The sequence below is a fragment of the Salvelinus sp. IW2-2015 genome, linkage group LG9 (assembly GCF_002910315.2).
Source record: "Salvelinus sp. IW2-2015 linkage group LG9, ASM291031v2, whole genome shotgun sequence".
NCBI classification, from domain to species: Eukaryota; Metazoa; Chordata; class Actinopteri; order Salmoniformes; family Salmonidae; genus Salvelinus; species Salvelinus sp. IW2-2015.
Genome location: NC_036849.1, coordinates 18,702,083 through 18,720,708, shown reverse-complemented (window position 1 = coordinate 18,720,708; position 18,626 = coordinate 18,702,083). Strand labels below are relative to the sequence as shown.

Genomic DNA, 18,626 nt, shown 5'->3' with positions numbered 1-18,626 from the left:
TTTTCTGATTGTTGCTGAATATTGATGGTAATGAACGAGTCGATCCATGCCATCTCCCATTTAACAGTGCAGATAAATACAGATGACCTTTCTGAGATGGTGAAGCTAACGGAGCAGCCAAATCAAATCAGCTTTGCACACAATCAGGCCTTTGAATTCATCCAAGCATAATCGTCTTTGTTACAGTCAGTCAGTATGTGGGTGTGTGTGTGTCTGAGTCTTGAGCTGCGAGCACGGTGCGGCCGTGCCTAATTTTAGGCTGCTGTTGTGTGATGTGGCGGGGTGCTTTCTGCCTGCAAGGAGTTTGAGGTGTGATGTTTATCTTAACCTCTGGGGAATCGCTCTCACAGCCATCTTCAATGGGCCTAGTCTCCCCATTGGTGGGCCTTGTTACCGTGGGAATTGTGGGGCTGGATAAACAGACCCTAGATTTCCACATTAGAATTGGATTGTTTTATGAAAATTAATCATTTTAATGGAGAAACTGTGGATGGTTTGGTTTGTGCTCTAACCCTGATCACTTTTGTTGTGTCTCCTCTCCCCGTTAGATTGAAGATGTCATTATGCGGATACAGGATGAGAAGGCAGGAGGGGTGGCCATCCGAACTGTCAAGAGCTTCCTGTCCAAGATCCCCAGTGTGGTATCAGGGTGACAGCGTGTGTGTGTGTGTGTGTGTGTTGTGGTTGTGTGTGTGTGTTGTGTGTGTGTGTGTGTGTATGTGTGTGTGTGTGTGTGTGTGTGTGTGTGTGGTGTTGTGGTGTGGTGTGTGTGTTGTGTGTGTGTGTGTGTGTGTGTGGTTGCGTGCGGCGTGCGTCGTGCGTTGCGTGCGTGCGTGCGTGCGTGCGTGCGTGCGTGTTGTCTCATACAATAAGAGAAAGCAGAGAGAGCAGACAGAGAGTCAGAATCATTAAAGCAAATATGACCTTTCAGGCTCATTTGACTTGCTGCCTCTGCAGATGGGGACAGATGAGGCCGTCTGGCACTGACATTGTAGAGAGTGGCTGGTTGTGTGTTTTATGACATGGTTTTAGGGGGCAGTGTGAGTGAGTAAGACTGTTCTGGCTGGTGTGTGTATGTGTGTGTGTGAGTCAACAGAGTCAACAGTAGCCATGGGGCTGGGGAATAGGAGAGGAGGGGGGGGGGGTCCCAGTAACGTTGCTCTGAGTGTGACTCACCCCCTCACGTCTCTTTAGGCCTGCTGGGCTCACGCTTCACTCTCCCAGTCTCACTCCTCCTCACATTATGCCAAATATGTTGCTGTCCAGGAGTTAGAGAAAAGATGGTTACCTGGTTTCAAATCAAAATGTTGTGCTTGGCCATACAGTCGTGGGTGAACAGGGAGTACACCCCTGAGGGGCCCCGGTGTTGAGGATCAGCGTGGCAGATGTGTTGTTGCCTACCCTTACCACCTGGGGGAGGCCCGTCAGGAAGTACAGGATCCAGTTGCAGAGGGAGGTGTTTAGTCACAGAGTCCTTAGCTTAGTGATGAGCTTTGTGGGCAGTATGGTGTTGAACGCTAAGCTGTAGTCAATGAATAGCATTCTCACATAGGTGTTCCTTTTGTCCAGGTGGGAAAGGGCAGTGTGGTTTCCTGCCTATTGTTAGACCAAGATCACATTGTTCCATTTGGATTGTTCCTGCAAACACATACTCAGCTATGCCACATTTAGCCTTAGCCAAGGGCGTTGTAGCTGTGCTGTAAGCTAAAAGTAATAGATTGTTGAGGGGAGACCTGTTAACTATTGCAGCTGTTGAGTAGAGGCTTTCTGTGTGTGTACAATGCCATTTCATTGTCCCTATCAACCGTTCTTCTGCTTTGAATACCAGGAGCAGACATTGTGCAGTGGCTGATGAAAAACCTCTCCATTGAGGACTCAGGTATGTCTGCTATGTACACAGCCAACCTGACTGGGATTGACCCCTGTTGTCAGTCTCCATTTTTCTCTACTCAGCGTTAGTCTTCTCTCCTGTAGCTGAAGCCATTCATTTAGGGAGCCTGATCGCTGCCCTTGGCTACCTCTTCCCGATCTCCGACCACGTCCTCACTCTCAAAGATGATGGGACCCTGTACCGCTTCCAGGTAAGCTACCATGGTAACTTCAGGCACCAGTAGACGTACCATCCTTACACTCTTAGAAAAAAAGGGTTCAAAAAGGGTTCTTGGGCTGTCCCCATAGAGAAACTTTATTTTTCTTATTTTCTACATGGAACCAAAAGGATTCTCAAGGGGTTTTATGTGGGGACAGCTGAATAACCCCTTTAGGTTCTAGATAGCACCTTTTGTTCTAAGAGTGTAGTGGTCCCAAACTGGATTTACTGTCCACACCACCATCCATAACATGAGTTTTGACCATAAATGATCCTGTGCACTGTCCAGAACAGTAGCCTCAATACCTTGTGACTGTTCACTTTACGCTCTAAAGCAGAGAGAACCAGGGGAGAGTGTTCTAACAGAGTAACTGAATTGAGAGATTCCTATAGTCTGATCCCCAGTATCAGGTCAAGTGTTGTAATTGGTCTGGACTCACTACCCTTGTTCTCTCTCTTAACCCGTGGGTAAATCACTACAGATATTATCACTATATTATAAATATCAATAACAATTTTGATATTATAGATGATATCAGTTGGAGAGGCACAATGTACAGTTTTTCGTATCTACTCACAGCATCCCACAATCTGGCATTGCTGTTCAAATCAAATGTTATTTGTCACATGCTTCGAAAATAACAGGTGTAGACTAACAGTGAAATGCTTACTTACGGGCCCTTCCCAACAATGCAAAGATAAAGAAAATAGAGAAATAATAGAAAATGTATATCACATTATAATAAAAGTAATAGTAAATACACAATGAGTAACAATAACTTCAATATATACACGGGGTCATAGTACCGAGTTGAGGTAATTGAGGTACCCCTTGACTTTTTCCACATTTTGTTACGTTACAGCCTTATTCTAGAATGGATTAAATCGTTTTTTCCCTCATCAATCTACACACAATACCCCATAAGGACAAAGCAAAAACAGTATTGAGACCCTTTACTCAGTACTTTGTCGAAGCACTTTTAGCAGCGATTACAGCCTTGAGTCTTCTTGGGTATGACGCTACAAGCTTGGCACATACAATATGTATTTATTTCTATTTTATTTAACTATTTGGGGAGTTTCTCCCATTCCTCTCTGCAGATCCTCTCCGGCTCTGTCAGGTTGGATGGGAAACGTTGCTGCGCAGCTATTTTTAGGTCTCTCCAGAGATGTTTGGTCAGGTCCGGGCTATGGCTGGGGCACTCAAGAACATTCTGTCACGCCCTGACCTTAGAGAGCCTTTTTATTTCTCTATTTGGTTAGGTCGGGGTGTGATTTGGGTGGGCATTCTAGTTTTTCTATTTCTTTGTTGGCCGGGTATAGTTCCCAATCAGAGGCAGCTGTCTATCGTTGTCTCTGATTGGGGATCATACTTAGGCAGCCTTTTTTAATTTTTTAATTTCTTTATTTCACCTTTATTTAACCAGGTAGGCTAGTTGAGAACAAGTTCTCATTTGCAACTGCGACCTGGCCAAGATAAAGCAAAGCGGTGTGACACAGGAAACAACACAGAGTTACACATGGAGTAAACAATAAACAAGCCAATAACACAATAAACAAGTCAATGACACAGTAGAAAAAAGAAAGTCTATATACAGTGTGTGCAAAAGGCATGAGGAGGTAGGCAATAAATAGGCCATAGGCGTGAATAATTACAATTTAGCAGATTAACACTGGAGTGATAAATGAGCAGATGATGATGTGCAAGTAGAGATACTGGTGTGCAAAAGAGCGGAAAAGTAAATAAAATAAAAACAGTATGGGGATGAGGTAGGTAGATTGGGTGGGCTATTTACAGATGGACTATGTACAGCTGCAGCGATCGGTTAGCTGGTCAGATAGTTGATGTTTAAAGTTGGTGAGGGAAATAAAAGTCTGCTACTTCAGCAATTTTTGCAATTCGTTCCAGTCACTGGCAGCAGAGAACTGGAAGGAAAGGCGGCCAAATTAGGTTTTGGCTTTGGGGATGATCAGTGCTGGAACGTGTGCTACGGGTGGGTGTTGTTATCGTGACCAGTGAACTGAGATAAGGCGGAGCTTTACCTAGCATAGACTTATAGATGACCTGGAGCCGGTGGGTCTGGCGACGAATATGTAGCGAGGGCCAGCCGACTAGAGCACACAGGTCGCAGTGGTGGGTGGTATAAGGTGATTTGGTAACAAAACGGATGGCACTGTGATAGACTGCATCCAGTTTGCTGAGTAGAGTATTGGAAGCTATTTTGTTGGTCCAATCCATCTCTAAACGAACGTGACAGAGGATCCCACCACCAAAGGACCAAGCAGCGTGGCCAGGAGGAGCAGACATCCTGGGCCCGGGAGAGAAAGGAGGATCAACGGCGACTCCGAAGTTCACGACCACGACGGAAGCCCGAGAGGCCAAAGCCCCCCAATTTTAGGGGGGGGGGGGTGGGGGCACACGAGTTGGTCGGCGAAGCCGCGGGGCGAGTCTGAGAGCGAAGTGGAATATTGGGAGAGACTGAGCGAGGAGTATTGTGGGATAGTTGAGGGGAGTGATAAGGTAGAGTGGATGGTTTGGTGTCTGGAGCAAGGCAGTCGCCGTGATGAGCGTGGGACCAGTCAGGCACCATGTTTTGCGGAGATACACAATGTGTCTCCAGTGCGCATCCACAGCCCGGTGCGTTCTGTGCCAGCTCCTCGCTCTTGCCATGCGAAAGTGAGCATCCAGCCAGGACGTGTTGTGCCGGCTCAGTGCTCCTGGTCTCCAGTATGCCTCCTCGGTCCAGGATGTCCTGCGCCGGCTCTACGCACTGTGTCGCCAGTGCGCCTTCACAGCCCAGTGCGTCCTGTGCCAGCGCCCCGCACTTGCCGGGCTAAAGTGAGCATCCAGCCAGGACGCGTTGTGCCAGCTCTACGCTCCAGACCTCCAGTACGCTTCCTTGGTCCAGGATATCCTGCGCCGGCTCTACGCACTGTGTCGCCAGTGCGCTTCACAGCCCAGTGCATCCTGTGCCAGCGCCCCGCACTTGCCGGCTAAAGTGAGCATCCAGCCAGGACGGGTTGTGCAGCTCTACGCTCCAGACCTCCAGTGATGATCCATGGCCCGAAGCCTCCAGTGATGATCCATGGCCCAGAGTCTCCAGCGACGGTCTGCAGTCCAGAGTCTCCAGTGACGGTCTGCAGTCCAGAGTCTCCAGCGACGGTCTGCGGTCCAGAGTCTCCAGCGACGGTCTGCGGTCCAGAGCCTCCAGTGACGATCCATGGCCCAGAGTCTCCAGCGACGTTGCGGTCCAGAGCTCCAGGACGGTCTGCGGTCCAGAGTCTCCAGCGACGGTCTGCGGTCCAGAGTCTCCAGCGACGGTCTGCGGTCCAGAGTCTCCAGCGACGGTTCGGTCCAGAGCTCCAGTGACGGTCTGCGGTCCAGAGTCTCCAGCGCGGCGGCTTCCAGAGTCTCGCGACGGTCTGCGGTCCAGAGTCTCCAGCGACGGTCGGCAGTCCAGAGTCTCAGCGACGGTCTGCGGTCCAGAGTCTCCAGCGACGGTCGGCAGTCCAGAGTCTCCAGCGACGTCTTGCGGTCCAGAGTCTCCAGCACGGTCTGCGGTCTAGAGCCTCCAGCGACGGTCTGCGGTCTAGAGCCTCCAGCGACGGTCTGCGGTCCAGAGTCTCCAGCGACGGTCTGCGGTCCAGAGCCTCCAGCGACGGTCTCGCGGTCTGAGCCCCTGCGACGGTCTGCGCGTCCAGATCTCCGCGACGTCGGCGGTCCAGAGTCTCCAGCGACGGTCTGCGGTCCAGAGTCTCCAGCGACGGTCGGCAGTCCAGAGCCTCCAGCGACGGTCTGCGGTCCAGAGTCTCCAGCGACGGTCTGCAGTCCAGAGTCTCCAGAGAGCCTTTTTATTTCTCTATTTGGTTAGGTCGGGGTGTGATTTGGGTGGGCATTCTAGTTTTTCTAGTTTTTTGTTGGCCGGGTATGGTTCCCAATCAGAGGCAGCTGTCTATCGTTGTCTCTGATTGGGGATCATACTTAGGCAGCCTTTTTTCCATGAATCAGAGAGGTGTGGGGCTGCCATAATCGAAATACATGTCTTCGGCGCCCGGGGAACAATGGGTTAACTGCCTTTCTCAGGGGCAGAACGACAGATTTTTACCTTGTCAGCTCGAGGATTCGATCCAGCAACCTTTCGGTTACTGCCAACGCTCTAACCACTTTACCTGCCGCCCCTGTTTTTGTTTTGTTCTATAAATTAGTAAAAATGTCTAAAACCTGTTTTTACTTTGTCATTACAGGGTATTGGGTATAGATTGATGAGGAAAATATTAATTTAATCCATTTTCGAATAAGGCTGTAACGTAACAATGTGGAAAAAGTCAAGGTGTCTGAATAGTTTCCAAATGCACTGTATATAACATATGCAGTATATCTTTTCCTTAATAAACTCAGCAAAAAAAGAAACGTCCCTTTTTCAGGACTCTCAAAGATAATTTGTAAAAATCCAAATAACTTCACAGATCTTCGTTGTAAAGGCTTTAAACAATGTTTCCTATGCTTGTTCAATTGAACCATTAAACAATTAATGAACATGCACCTGTGGAACGGTCATTAAGACACTAACAGCTTACAGACAGAAGGCAATTAAGGTCACAGTTATGAAAACTTAGGAGACTAAAGAGGCCTTTCTACTGACTCTGAAAAACACCAAAAGAAAGATACCCAGGGTCCATGCTCATCTGCGTGAATGTGCCTTAGGCATGCTGCAAGGAGGCATGAGGACTGCAGATGTGGCAAGGGCAATAAATTGCAAAGTCCGTACTGTGAGACGCCTAAGACAGCACTACAGGGAGACAGGACGGACAGCTGATCGTCCTAACAGTGGCAGACCATGTGTAACAACACCTGCACAGGATCGGTACACCCGAACATCACACCTATGGGACAGGTACAGGATGGCAACAACAACTGCCCGAGTTACACCAGGAACGCACAATCCCTCCATCAGTGCTCAGACTGTCCGCAATAGGCTGAGAGAGGCTGGACTGAGGGCTTGTAGGCCTGTTGTAAGGCAGGTCCTCACCAGACTTCACCGGCAACAACGTCGGCTATGGGCACAAACCCAACGTCGCTGGACCAGACAGGACTGGCAAAAAGTACTCTTTACTGATGGGTCGCAGATTTGTCTCACCAGGGGTGATGGTTGGATTTGCATTTATTGTCGAAGGAATGAGCGTTACACCGAGGCCTGTACTCTGGAGCGGGATCAATTTGGAGGTGGAGGGTCCGTCATGGTCTGTGGCGGTTCACTCGCGTCCGATGTGTCACAACATCATCGGACTGAGCTTGTTGTCATTGCAGGCAATCTACGTTTGCTGAAATGAACGCAGTTGACAGTGAGAGGACGTTTCTTTTTTTGCTGAGTTTATATTTATATTTTCATTATTTAGTTATTTGTACTTTTTTTTTTGTTGCTGCCTCTTGGTCCACCCTCGGGCCTGGGCCCAGGGGCTTCAGCCCCAGGAAGCCCCTGCATTAAGCCGGCCCTGCATGCATTGTGACATTCAGCACAGTGTGTTATAGTGTAGTGGAGGCTGAATGGTCCCTGGTCCTGCTGAAAAGCTCCAGAATAATGAGTCACTATGGCTGGCTAATCCCAGCTAGGAGCAGCTCCCTTTGGGAAGCGCTAAGCTGGCAGTCCTCTCTTCCTCTGCACTTTTCTCTGTCACTCACCCATCCCACTTCTCCCCCAATCTACCGGAGAATCCATTTATGCACACTTCTTTTCCCTCAGATTAAAATGCATGACGTGCCTTTTTCTGGAAGGGGATGCGTGTGTGTCACCCATATTCAATCGGACTAAAAATACCCTTCCTCTGATGTTATGTGTGGTGCAACAAGTGAGCGTCATCATTGCCAATAAAAGAGGACCTGCATGCTCTTTTGAGTATGTTGATGCCCTTTTGAGTATGTCTCTGTGCCAGCACTGAGGAGCTTTGACAGAGGCTGTGTGGGTACGCTGTGCTATAAATAGGTGCTGCATCTTTGGAAGCCCCGCTTTTAATGACAACTTCCTGCTGTGCTTTGAGATAAATCTGTGATGTTTCATGGGAAGCCTTTAATAAACATATTTCATGCATGCTACGTCATTTACATAATATAAGACATTAGCAGAATCTTTTTTAATACCACACATACAGTACCAGCCAAAAGTTTGGACACACTACACACTACTCATTCAAGGGTTTTTCTTTATTTTTACTATTTTCTACATTCTATAATAATAGTGAAGACATAAAAAATATTCAATAATACATATGGAATCATGTAGTAACCAAAAAAGTGTTAAACAAATCAAAATATATTTTATATTTGAGATTCTTCAAAGCCACCTTTGCATTGATGACAGCTTTGCACACTCTTGGCATTCTCTCAACCGGCATCACCTGGAATGCTTTTCCAACAGTCTTGAAGGAGTTCCTACATATGCTGAGCACTTGCTTTTCCTTCACTCTGCGGTCCTACTCATCCCAAACCATCTCAATTGGGTTGAGGTTGGGTGATTGTGGAGGCCAGGTCATCTGATGCAGGACAACATCACTCTCCTTCTTGGTCAAATAGCCCTTACACAGCCTGGAGGTGTTTTGGGTCATTGTCCTGTTGAAAAACAAATGTGTCCAAACTTTTGACTGGTACTGTATGTGCAACTTGCTATTCAGGTAGGATGCAAAAAAAATATATATATTTTTTAGCATTTGTTTTATTATTTTTGTTATGTATATCATTTTTATTATTGTAGGCATATGTATTAGTCTAAATCAGTTCTTTAAATAGCCTATGCAAAATGTATTTTGTTTAATTCTGATCAGACATTTTCGTTGGCTAAATTCTGTATTTAGTTTAAGATAGGTTATGTTGTAAAGGCCTGTTGTAAAATAAACATCATTAGCCTATTTGCTGTCATTTGTTGGGTATGGTAGGCACTAGCCTTTCTTGGTAATTGCTGCAATACAGCCTGTTCAAAACCTTTGTGAATGTGTAATCCAGTTCGCAAGTGTTTTGTTTCATTCTGTTGAGCCATTTTCTTTGGCCAAATCAAGTTCCAATTGTAATGTTGTGTTTACCATGATATAATATCCTGCTCATATTTTCCCGATAAACAATGGCTTGAATTACTTTTGATATTACCTTAATAAAGTTTAGAAACGTTTGTGAAGGTTTGGTGTGGTGTGGCTATTAGCCTCTATTATACTGAAGGCCCATGACATGAAGGCAGTGCGCACAGGCGCTCCAACTGACTCTGACAGTTGAACTTGAGGTGAGGAATAATGTTTTTAGGCCTACCAGAGTTACCCCTATAATATAACAATATAATACTTATCTTTATAAAAAATATTCAGATAGAAAATGTATGAATTAGCCTCCTTCTGTATGCCTATATCTGTATAGCAGACGCAGTAGCCTATCTGACAAGGATACATTAATGAATGTTGGTGTCATAGCATGCCTACGGCATCTCTCTCTCTTTTTCTGGGGCTAGGACTAAGCTTCTCTTCCTTTATATTTACTTTTTAAATATTAATATCATACAGTGGACACCTAAGTCTATAGGCCTATGCATGCAATTCCTTGTTGCATTTAGTGCTCACATTTCCCACAACTGAACATGAGGTGGACTATTATTGTTTTAGGAAAGTAAATACCAATAAAACAATGGGCTATAAAGTTTTGCATATGCTACACATCGAAATTCGAAACACAAGGAGTAGTGTTTTTGTCATTTGTTATAGACTGTTTTTAAGTGTGTGTAAATGTGGCTCATTTGGCCAATATCCCTTGATTATTGATGGTGCTGGCTGCGTGGGTGGACACCCTAATGGGTGACACACCCAATGCATATGGATGACTGGTAAATTCCTAAAATGTCCAATAAATTATAAATCTTCCCGGGTCCCGGTCACTTGTTTCCGTTAGCCAGTAATAGCTGGCTTTTGGCAGATAAAAATATTGAAAAGCCCAAACATTTTATTGGCCTCGGCCAATTGTGTGGGAGAAGAAGAAAAAAGTTTTCGGAGTTTGCCAAAAGGCGCCTAAAGGACTCTCAGACCATGACAAACAAGTTTCTCTGGTCTGATGAAAACCAAGATTGAACTCTTTGGCCTGAATGCCAAGCGTCACGTCTGGAGGAAACTTTGCACCATCCCTACGGTGAAGCATGGTGGTGGCAGCATCATGCTGTGAGGATGTTTTTCAGTGGCAGGGACTGGGAGACTAGTCAGGATGGAGGGAAAGATGAACAGAGCAAAGTACAGACAGATCCTTGATGAAAACCTGCTCCAGAGCGCTCAGGACCACAGACTAGGGTGAAGGTTCACCTTCCAGCAGGACAACGACCCAAAGCACACAGTCAAGACAACGCAGGAGTGGCTTCGGGACAAGTCTCTGAATGTCCTTGAGAGGCACAGCCAGAGCCCAGACTTGAACCCGATCTAACATCTCTAGATAGACCAGAAAATAGCTGTGCAGCGACGTGCCCCATCCAACCTGACAGAGCTTGAGAGGATCTACAGAGAAGAATGGGAGAAACTCCCCAAACACAGGTGTGCCAAGCTTGTAGCATGATACTAAAGAATTCTCGGAATCACTGCCAAAGGTGCTTCAACAAAGTACTGAGTAAAGGGTCTGAATACTTACAGTTGAAGTCGGAAGTTTACATACACCTTAGCCAAATACATTTAAACTCAGTTTTTCACACTTCCTGACATTTAATCCGAGTAAAACCTCCCTGTCTTAGGTCAGTTAGGATCACCACTTTATTTTAAGAATGTGAAATGTCAGAATAATAGTAGAGAGAATGATTTATTTCAGCTTTTATTTCTTTCATCACATTCCCAGTGGGTCAGAAGTTTACATACACTCAATTAGTATTTGGTTGCATTGCCTTTAAATTGTTTAACTTGGGTCAAACGTTTCGGGAAGCCTTCCACAAGCTTCCCACAATAAGTTGGGTGAATTTTGGCCCATTCCTGCCTGACAGAGCTGGTGTAACTGAGTCAGGTTTGTAGGCCTCCTTGCTCGCACACGCTTTTTCAGTTCTGCCCACAAAATGTCTATAGGATTGAGGTCAGGGCTTTGTGATGACCACTCCAAGTGCCCCAGTCCCTCCTGCAGCAAAGCACCCCTACAAACATGATGCTGCCACCCCGTGCTTCACGGTTGGGATGGTGTTTTTTCAGCTTGCAAGCCTCTGCTTTTTCCTCCAAAGATAACGATGGTCATTATGGCCAAACAGTTCTATTTTTGTTTCATCAGACCAGAGGGCATTTCTCCAAAAAGTACGATCTTTGTCCCCATGTGCAGTTGCAAACCGTAGTCTGGCTTTTTTTACGCTGTTTTGGAGCGGTGACTTCTTCCTTGCTGAGCGGCCTTTCAGGTTATGTCGATATAGGACTCGTTTTACTGTGGATACAGATACTTTTGTACCTGTTTCCTCCAGCATCTTCACAAGGTCCTTTGCTGTTGTTCTGGGATTGATTTGCACTTTTCGCACCAAAGTACGTTCATCTCTAGGAGACAGAACGCATCTCCTTCCTGAGCGGTATGGCGGCTGCGTTGTCCCATGGTGTTATACTTGCGTACTATTGTTTGTACAGATGAACGTGCCAAATCTATAGTTTGTTAACAAGAAATTTGTGGAGTGGTTGAAAACATGTTTTAATGACTCCAACCTAAGTGTATGTAAACTTCCGACTTCAACTGTATGTAAATGTGATATTTCAGTATTCAAAAAAACAGTTTTTGCTTTGCTTTGTTTAGGGTATTGTGTATAGATTGATGATATATATATTTTTTAATACATTTTAGAATAAGGCTGTAACCTAACAAAGTGGAAAAAGTCAAGGTGTCTGAATACTTTCCGAATGCACTGTATGTATCTTGTTTATCAATTATTGCACAACAATTCTAAATGCAATCACTTGTTAAAAATTCTTAGCTTCAACAGACAGATTAGTCTTCTATTTTCAGCAGTAGGCATTTGCTTTCCAAATGGTATCCCAATGTTTTTTCTTGTGCATTTAGAAATGTGCAAAAAGCTAATTGACAGCCACAACCAACCATAGAAATATAATCCATAGATGACAGTTCCCAGTCAAGGGTGCGTTCGTAAATTCACTCTGGCTATCTACTCCGATTTCAGAGCACTCTCGTCTGAGTGTGAGTAACTGATGCATTTACGAACGCTCAACACTCATTGAATAGGACCGTAGTCAGTAATCGTCAGCAAAGAAACTTAATTAAATTGTTGCCAGCAGCAGAGTTACAGTCACCAACGCTCTGGATAAAATGAAAACTGCCTAACCAGCTCTGATAGGGCGAGTAAAATGGTCAGAGTGAGGTGTTCTCACATTTGTGTCTTGAAGTAACTAGCAAGCTAGCCACCGTTAGTCAGTTAGCTTGGGTGCATGACTGCCGTTGTGAGGTCAGAACACGTGGATCTACCCTACTCCTCGGTCAGAGTGTCCAGTGTGCGATCTGAACGTTCTGAGTTTACAAACGGATAATCTGACAATGCTCTGGCACTCCAGATTGAATTTACAATCGCACCCCAAGTCAGGCCTGGCAAACAATGCTCGTGTACCCATGATTTTAACAGTCAAAGTGCCAGGGTTAAAGGTTCCAAAATTCTTCTATAGATTATTTGTCTTTGGCCACAATGCAACAAGCTGTTCTATATTTGGCATGCATGCTGCCCAAATTGATTGTGATAAAACTTAATCCACAGCTATTTTTTAAAAGCTACTGATCCTCTGTGGCTAAATTATGCTCTCTGGTGTAGTATTTTGAATTTGTACATTTATTTTAAATAATTTTGGCAAAGGTATTTCAATTTGCAGCACCTTCAGCACCCCTACTTCCCCTACTTCCCGCGGTCACTGCTGCAGTTTGGTTTAGACTTGAGAAAATACATGTTAACCTGTCTGTTGTGTTGATTCTGACACATATTCATATCTCAATCATCTTGTTAGCCTTTTGTTGTTGAAGGGGCAGTGCAGTTATGATATTTCCACACTATGAGGTCGAAATAACACTCAGAAACTGTGAAAATTATGAGATTGCCCTTTTTGTGTAAGAGCTGTTTGAAAAGAAATCCTGAAATTTCAGCCTGTTCAGGTGGGATAGAACTTTTGGCCCACATCATGATGTCACAGTGTGATCTGACTGTTCATCTGGGTAAGGGGGTCGGCTCTAGACCATCCTATCAGCCAATCAGGGCTGCGTATGTAAATATCTTCACATTTGTTTCCTAACACGCACATAATCAGACTGAGCATTTACATTACACATTTTCACTAAACACTCACAGTGATCTTTTAGACATACAGTGCAGATTTAAAAATAAAATGACAAAGACTGCATGGGGGCTTTAAGCTAATTATATGAGTGATATTGGAGATGTCTCGGCACATCTCTGCATTCTAATTCTGCCCATCATTAGAAATGATGGATCTGAGAAATACATTATTTATGCATCATGGAATGAACTGTGAATCTGAAATATCAATTGCAATAATCAAAGAAATCTGGATGGAGAATATAGCTATTGTTCTTACCTAGATAGTTATGCAGAGCATAAGAAGGGCATTGATTATCACACCACTCATCTTCTTTTAACTTCAGCATGTTCGTAGAGAGGGAAAGGCATGAACAAAGAGTATGGACGGTTTGTGTGTTCTCCAGCATCTTCATCTCAACATGACTTAGGGCTTTGAGTCAGGGTGGACTGGACACAACATGCATATTAAAACTGGGGCTGCCCATCTTCAAACCAAACTGTGTCTCAGAAATGTGTTTAAAACCTCATTATTTGAACATTTTTAGCCACATACTCAACACAAAAATGTTTACTGAGTGAATCAAAAAGAAAAGGAACTGTTTACTTCAAACACTGCTCCTAGGGGCAGCGTGGAGGAAATTGTCTGCATCAACATTAGGAAAAACAGTAAAAAGCAGACCCTCTCCAGTCTTGTGCAGATGCTCTGATGTATAAATGATGTTAAGATGATGAGTAAGTTAAGACCTCTCCACTTTCCTCCTCAGGCTCCATACTTCTGGCCCTCTAATTGTTGGGAACCTGAAAACACAGACTATGGTAAGTTATGTTGTGGTCCCTAAGGGTGGATTGAGAAAATATCATTGAACTCAAATGTGTCTAAATGTTACCCCTCATATTTTCATTATGCGTAACCCCCAGCTATTCCCCCCTGATGCCCCTCCCTGCCAGCCTAACCTATAGCCCTGCTCAGTGCAGAGTGAGAGCAGAGTGTCTGGCCCAGACTGTGTCATATCCTCCTGCCTAGAGTGTAAACACAGACTATGGATCTGTTGTTGTCTCACACCCAGTATTGATTGAGTGGCCCACTCTGTAATGCATCCCACTATCTCCCCAGTAGGATCTAATTTTACCCCCAGGTCTGCAGCGCTATATTAGCCAATCAGGGTACAGAGGTCTTACGTGACATTATTGTACATCTCCAGGGTTTCATGTTTGCATGGCATTTCTCCAGCCTGATTATGTAAATGGAAAAGTTGCCAACTGTCTCATTAAATATTGCTCACCGCACTCTGATCAGAACAGATTTACTCAGGCGGAAACCGAGTAGGTGGCATTTGTTTGCAAGAAATAAACTACACTTACAACTGGCGATACAGCATATGTGACATTTGTTTGACAATATCACTAAAGGCAGGCAGTCTGCCAAGCAACAGTAAGTAACTGACTACACTCTGCTGTCTTCTCTCTCCTCTGCAGCTATTTACCTGTGCAAGCGCACCATGCAGAACAAGGCCAGGCTGGAGCTAGCTGACTACGAGGCTGTGAGTCCCCTATTCACCCTACTGGAACTGTCGTCAGTACACTATCAATACACTACTGACTCTTTAACAGAGGTATCAACTACACAACTACAGATTCTCTCAGATCACATGCCATGCTCCTGAGCTCTAGTCTATTCCATGCTATATAGGTTTGGTCAGAGTGTTGTTTTCCCCACAATTCAAATAGGTGACTTCATTTAATATGTATGACAGATGTTTTGTATTGCTCATTTGCCAAGCAGATGCCCTTATTATATGCAAATTACAACAGCCGTGATATTACTTCCTGGTTAAGCTGAGCTGGCTAGCTTTATGCAGCAAAAAGCATTATAGCGATGCAATTACCCAAGAACCTTCACTGGTTTACTCTTACCCCTCATATCTCTATGATTGGGGGGTCTTACAGGAGAACCTGGCTCGACTGCAGAGGGCCTTCGCCAGGAAGTGGGAGTTCATCTTCATGCAAGCTGAGGCGCAGGTCAAGTGAGTGGACATAGATGCAATGATGAAAAGGCGAGAAAAAAAAAAAAAAAAAAAAACCAAGGGGAAATTTTACCAGTGAAAGTCTGTTAGGAGCTCCACATGTCAGAACAATAAAGTGGTTTTAAATGTCTGGTGGGGCCTGGGTTAGCCTGAATTAATTTGGATCCTAGTGGGGCTCTGTATTAGCCAACTCCAGTGTGTGAATTAAGTCTAGCTTCCAGGCTAAGGAAGGATGGTTCTGGTGACCCACTATATTAATCTGAACCTGGAAACTACTCTCTCACAGCAGGCTGTGTAAACACCACAGAGATGGACATTCGCAAGTGCCAGAGAGTAGAGAAGAATCCACAGAAGGGTGAAAAAAAGGTAAGGGAGAAGGCTTTTAGTGATGAGTGTCTCTGTTTATGTGTATGTAAGTATCTGTGTGACGTGTGTTGAGGGTGAAAGTGTAAAGCAATAACGGAAACAAATTTTTGACAATCAATAATTTCAGCATGCTTATAGGGAAGAGACACTCAACAAGCACAGCACTTAACACAAATGACTGATGATTGGTTGAGAGAAATTGATTGATAAAATTATTGTGGGGGCTATCTGTTAGACTCTCATCAATTTAGAATTAGGCACTTACCTGGTGTTAATATTCAAGATGGCTAATCTTTTAAATTGACATTAAAATTAAGAATCATTATAATATGATAACTGCTGCTTGCGACATGAATAAACGTTCGAGGGTAGTTAATGAGTTGGCTCTTACAACGTGAAAGAATTAGTCATATTAAAGGTCAGGTTACTTTTCGGCCTTTTCTTAGGTAACAGGAAACAATGGGTGGCCATCTTGGAAGCATAAATGGGGACAGCATACTGGGGATAAGGGAAAGCGATTGTTTATGTCTTTACATACCTCCTTACTAAGATTGGATAATTGAGTATACTTGTCTAACAGAACACAGCAGGTGTTTTTAATTGAAGCCTATCAATATATATATCGCAGTTAGAATCAGGGAATTGCCCAGGGTAGCTGGTTAAGCCTCATGGTGCTTTTTTTCAATTTTTACCTGGAACGACATGCCACACTGGCTTTAAGTGTCTCACTGTATTGCCTCGTTGCGGTTCCAAAGCCAGCCTTTGGCTATTTGAGGGCATTTGTCCAGCTACTAACCAGCCGTATTACTGAAAAATGACTGCAAGTCCATACTTTGGAGAGTTTCGAGTTTAGGATGGCAAGGCAGACGGGTCCAACTAAGGCACGGAATGGGAATAGGAGGGCTCTGCATAGAAATCCTTAAAAGCATTGGGGTAATGACGTTGGTCGGCAAACACGGAAATGCACCTACTCGGGACTTTTAAATCTCCTAGACCTTACCTCAACAGATTACGAGAACTCAATGAGAGGAAATAAAGAGATGGGTGTTGATTTATTGAGGGTCATTATGGTTCTGGAAAGAATGAGACACGAATTTCGGAGGCTCTCTGTAGGACTGGAGGCTCGATTGTTTATACACTTTGTTTCATTGTGTGTCAAGGTTACAATCACCTCGTGAAGTTTGGGCAGCATTTGTTTATAACTAACGATGGGCTAGAAGTCTAGGCTACTAATACAAATTTGACGGTCGCATCTGCGCTGGGTTCTGAGCCTAGCTTTGATATTTAACACGGTTCATCTCACTTCTAGATATAGCGCGACGGCTTCTGACAAGAGCCCTCATAGTTTTGTCGCACCTTGACACATTTTTTATCGCTTTGTTTCTGGGAATTTGCTTGCAGGAGGGAGTAACTACAGGTGTTTTATATTCGGGCCAAATTTCCTCGTCAAGTAGGTCAGAGTGCCTAATCTTCATACACCTTTTGGGTCTTCAGTACAGGGCAGATGGACGGCGGCGTGGGCTCTCTTGGACCTTGGGCCAGGTAGAGAGCTATTTCAGGTATTAATGCTGGCAAGTAATTGGGCTCAACTGTCCCAATCTCTACTTGCGTAGATCAAACGTGGTAAGGAGAGAGAGACTTCATGCACTGGTAAAAAGCTTTTTAATTTAAGGACTTAGGTAGTTTACTTATATGAGAGAGTATATCTGTAACATTCGGGCTTTGTGAACCTTTTATAGCACACACAGAGCTGCTGCTCATGATCGGGTTAAAACGCTAACTGCACACAAGCTCGGACACCATGCATTATCCTTACCAACACACAGTACGATTGTCGCAAATTCAGGTTTCAGCACAAAGAGCTCTTTTCAAACAAGTCTACATTCCCTATCATTCGAGAGTTATCTGGGTAGGGACATTTGAGGGTGAAGATGGTGGATATTATTGCGTTTATAGATTCGCACACAGTACTTGAATGGGTTGTATACATAGAGAGGTTGGGGCCATGTCTGGGAGACTAGGCATTACTCGTAACTTGATTTTACGTATCTCACGGGCACCAGGGTTCTAATGTAATCTGAATGGCAAACCAAACTAGATGTTAGATAACATATCTTAGTGAGGATATCTAATAAACCAAAACATTGATTCTTTTATGAAAGGGCTACAACCTTATGTGACTACAGCGGGACTGGAGTATGGTGACGCAACCACAAAACATTTGTAGCCCGCTATGAATGCATGGCAATACACCACACGCAAGCACCGACACACGCACGCACGCTATAGCACGACGCATCCTTCCACGCATCGTTTTCGGACGCAACGCGTACGTACACAATGCACACCACCACCAATACAGGGCTCGACACACATACGAGCAGCAACACACAACACACACACTCACCCACACATGGGAGAGGACGCACACGAGATAATAGAGTTGATGAGAAAAGTAGGGCTACTTCCACACACACATCAGTACACAGATCAACATCAATTAACATACACACTATAGCTATATACCTCATTGGGACAGTGGGACATGGATTTAGTAACTGTATGATATGTGGTAGTGGCTGGAGCTAGCGGGCCCTGATTGCACACCCACGTTGATTCTCCTTCAACAACCAGTGTGTGTGAAATCTGTAGAATGCAATTGATAACAGGGTGTTTTTAAAATTGTTAAACTGCTAATGTTGCTGGAGAGGAGGAGCGCCAGGCGGTTACAAAGTAAGCGGTAGGTAGGAGGGTACTACAATAAACTAAAGTATCAAAATGAGGCAGAATAACAGACTTGTATCCATTCTGTCCATGTTCAGTCGGTGTATGGGGTACAGACGACACCCCAGACTCAGAGTTCAG

The 18,626-nt window shown here is 44.6% G+C and overlaps 1 protein-coding gene across 1 annotated transcript in view; it reads left to right on the top strand.

Moving 5' to 3' along the window:
• The first annotated feature begins 1,188 nt into the window (after positions 1 to 1,188).
• Positions 1,189 to 18,626, top strand: part of LOC111968754 (regulator of G-protein signaling 6-like) — a 31,828-nt gene continuing 14,390 nt past the window's right edge. Inside the window, exons 1-5 of the mRNA XM_070445196.1 lie at positions 1,189 to 1,879; positions 1,975 to 2,081; positions 14,136 to 14,187; positions 14,848 to 14,912; positions 15,319 to 15,395. Coding sequence (XP_070301297.1) covers positions 1,852 to 1,879; positions 1,975 to 2,081; positions 14,136 to 14,187; positions 14,848 to 14,912; positions 15,319 to 15,395 — 329 coding nt within the window. The 5' untranslated portion in view covers positions 1,189 to 1,851. The remainder of the gene's footprint in view (positions 1,880 to 1,974; positions 2,082 to 14,135; positions 14,188 to 14,847; positions 14,913 to 15,318; positions 15,396 to 18,626) is intronic.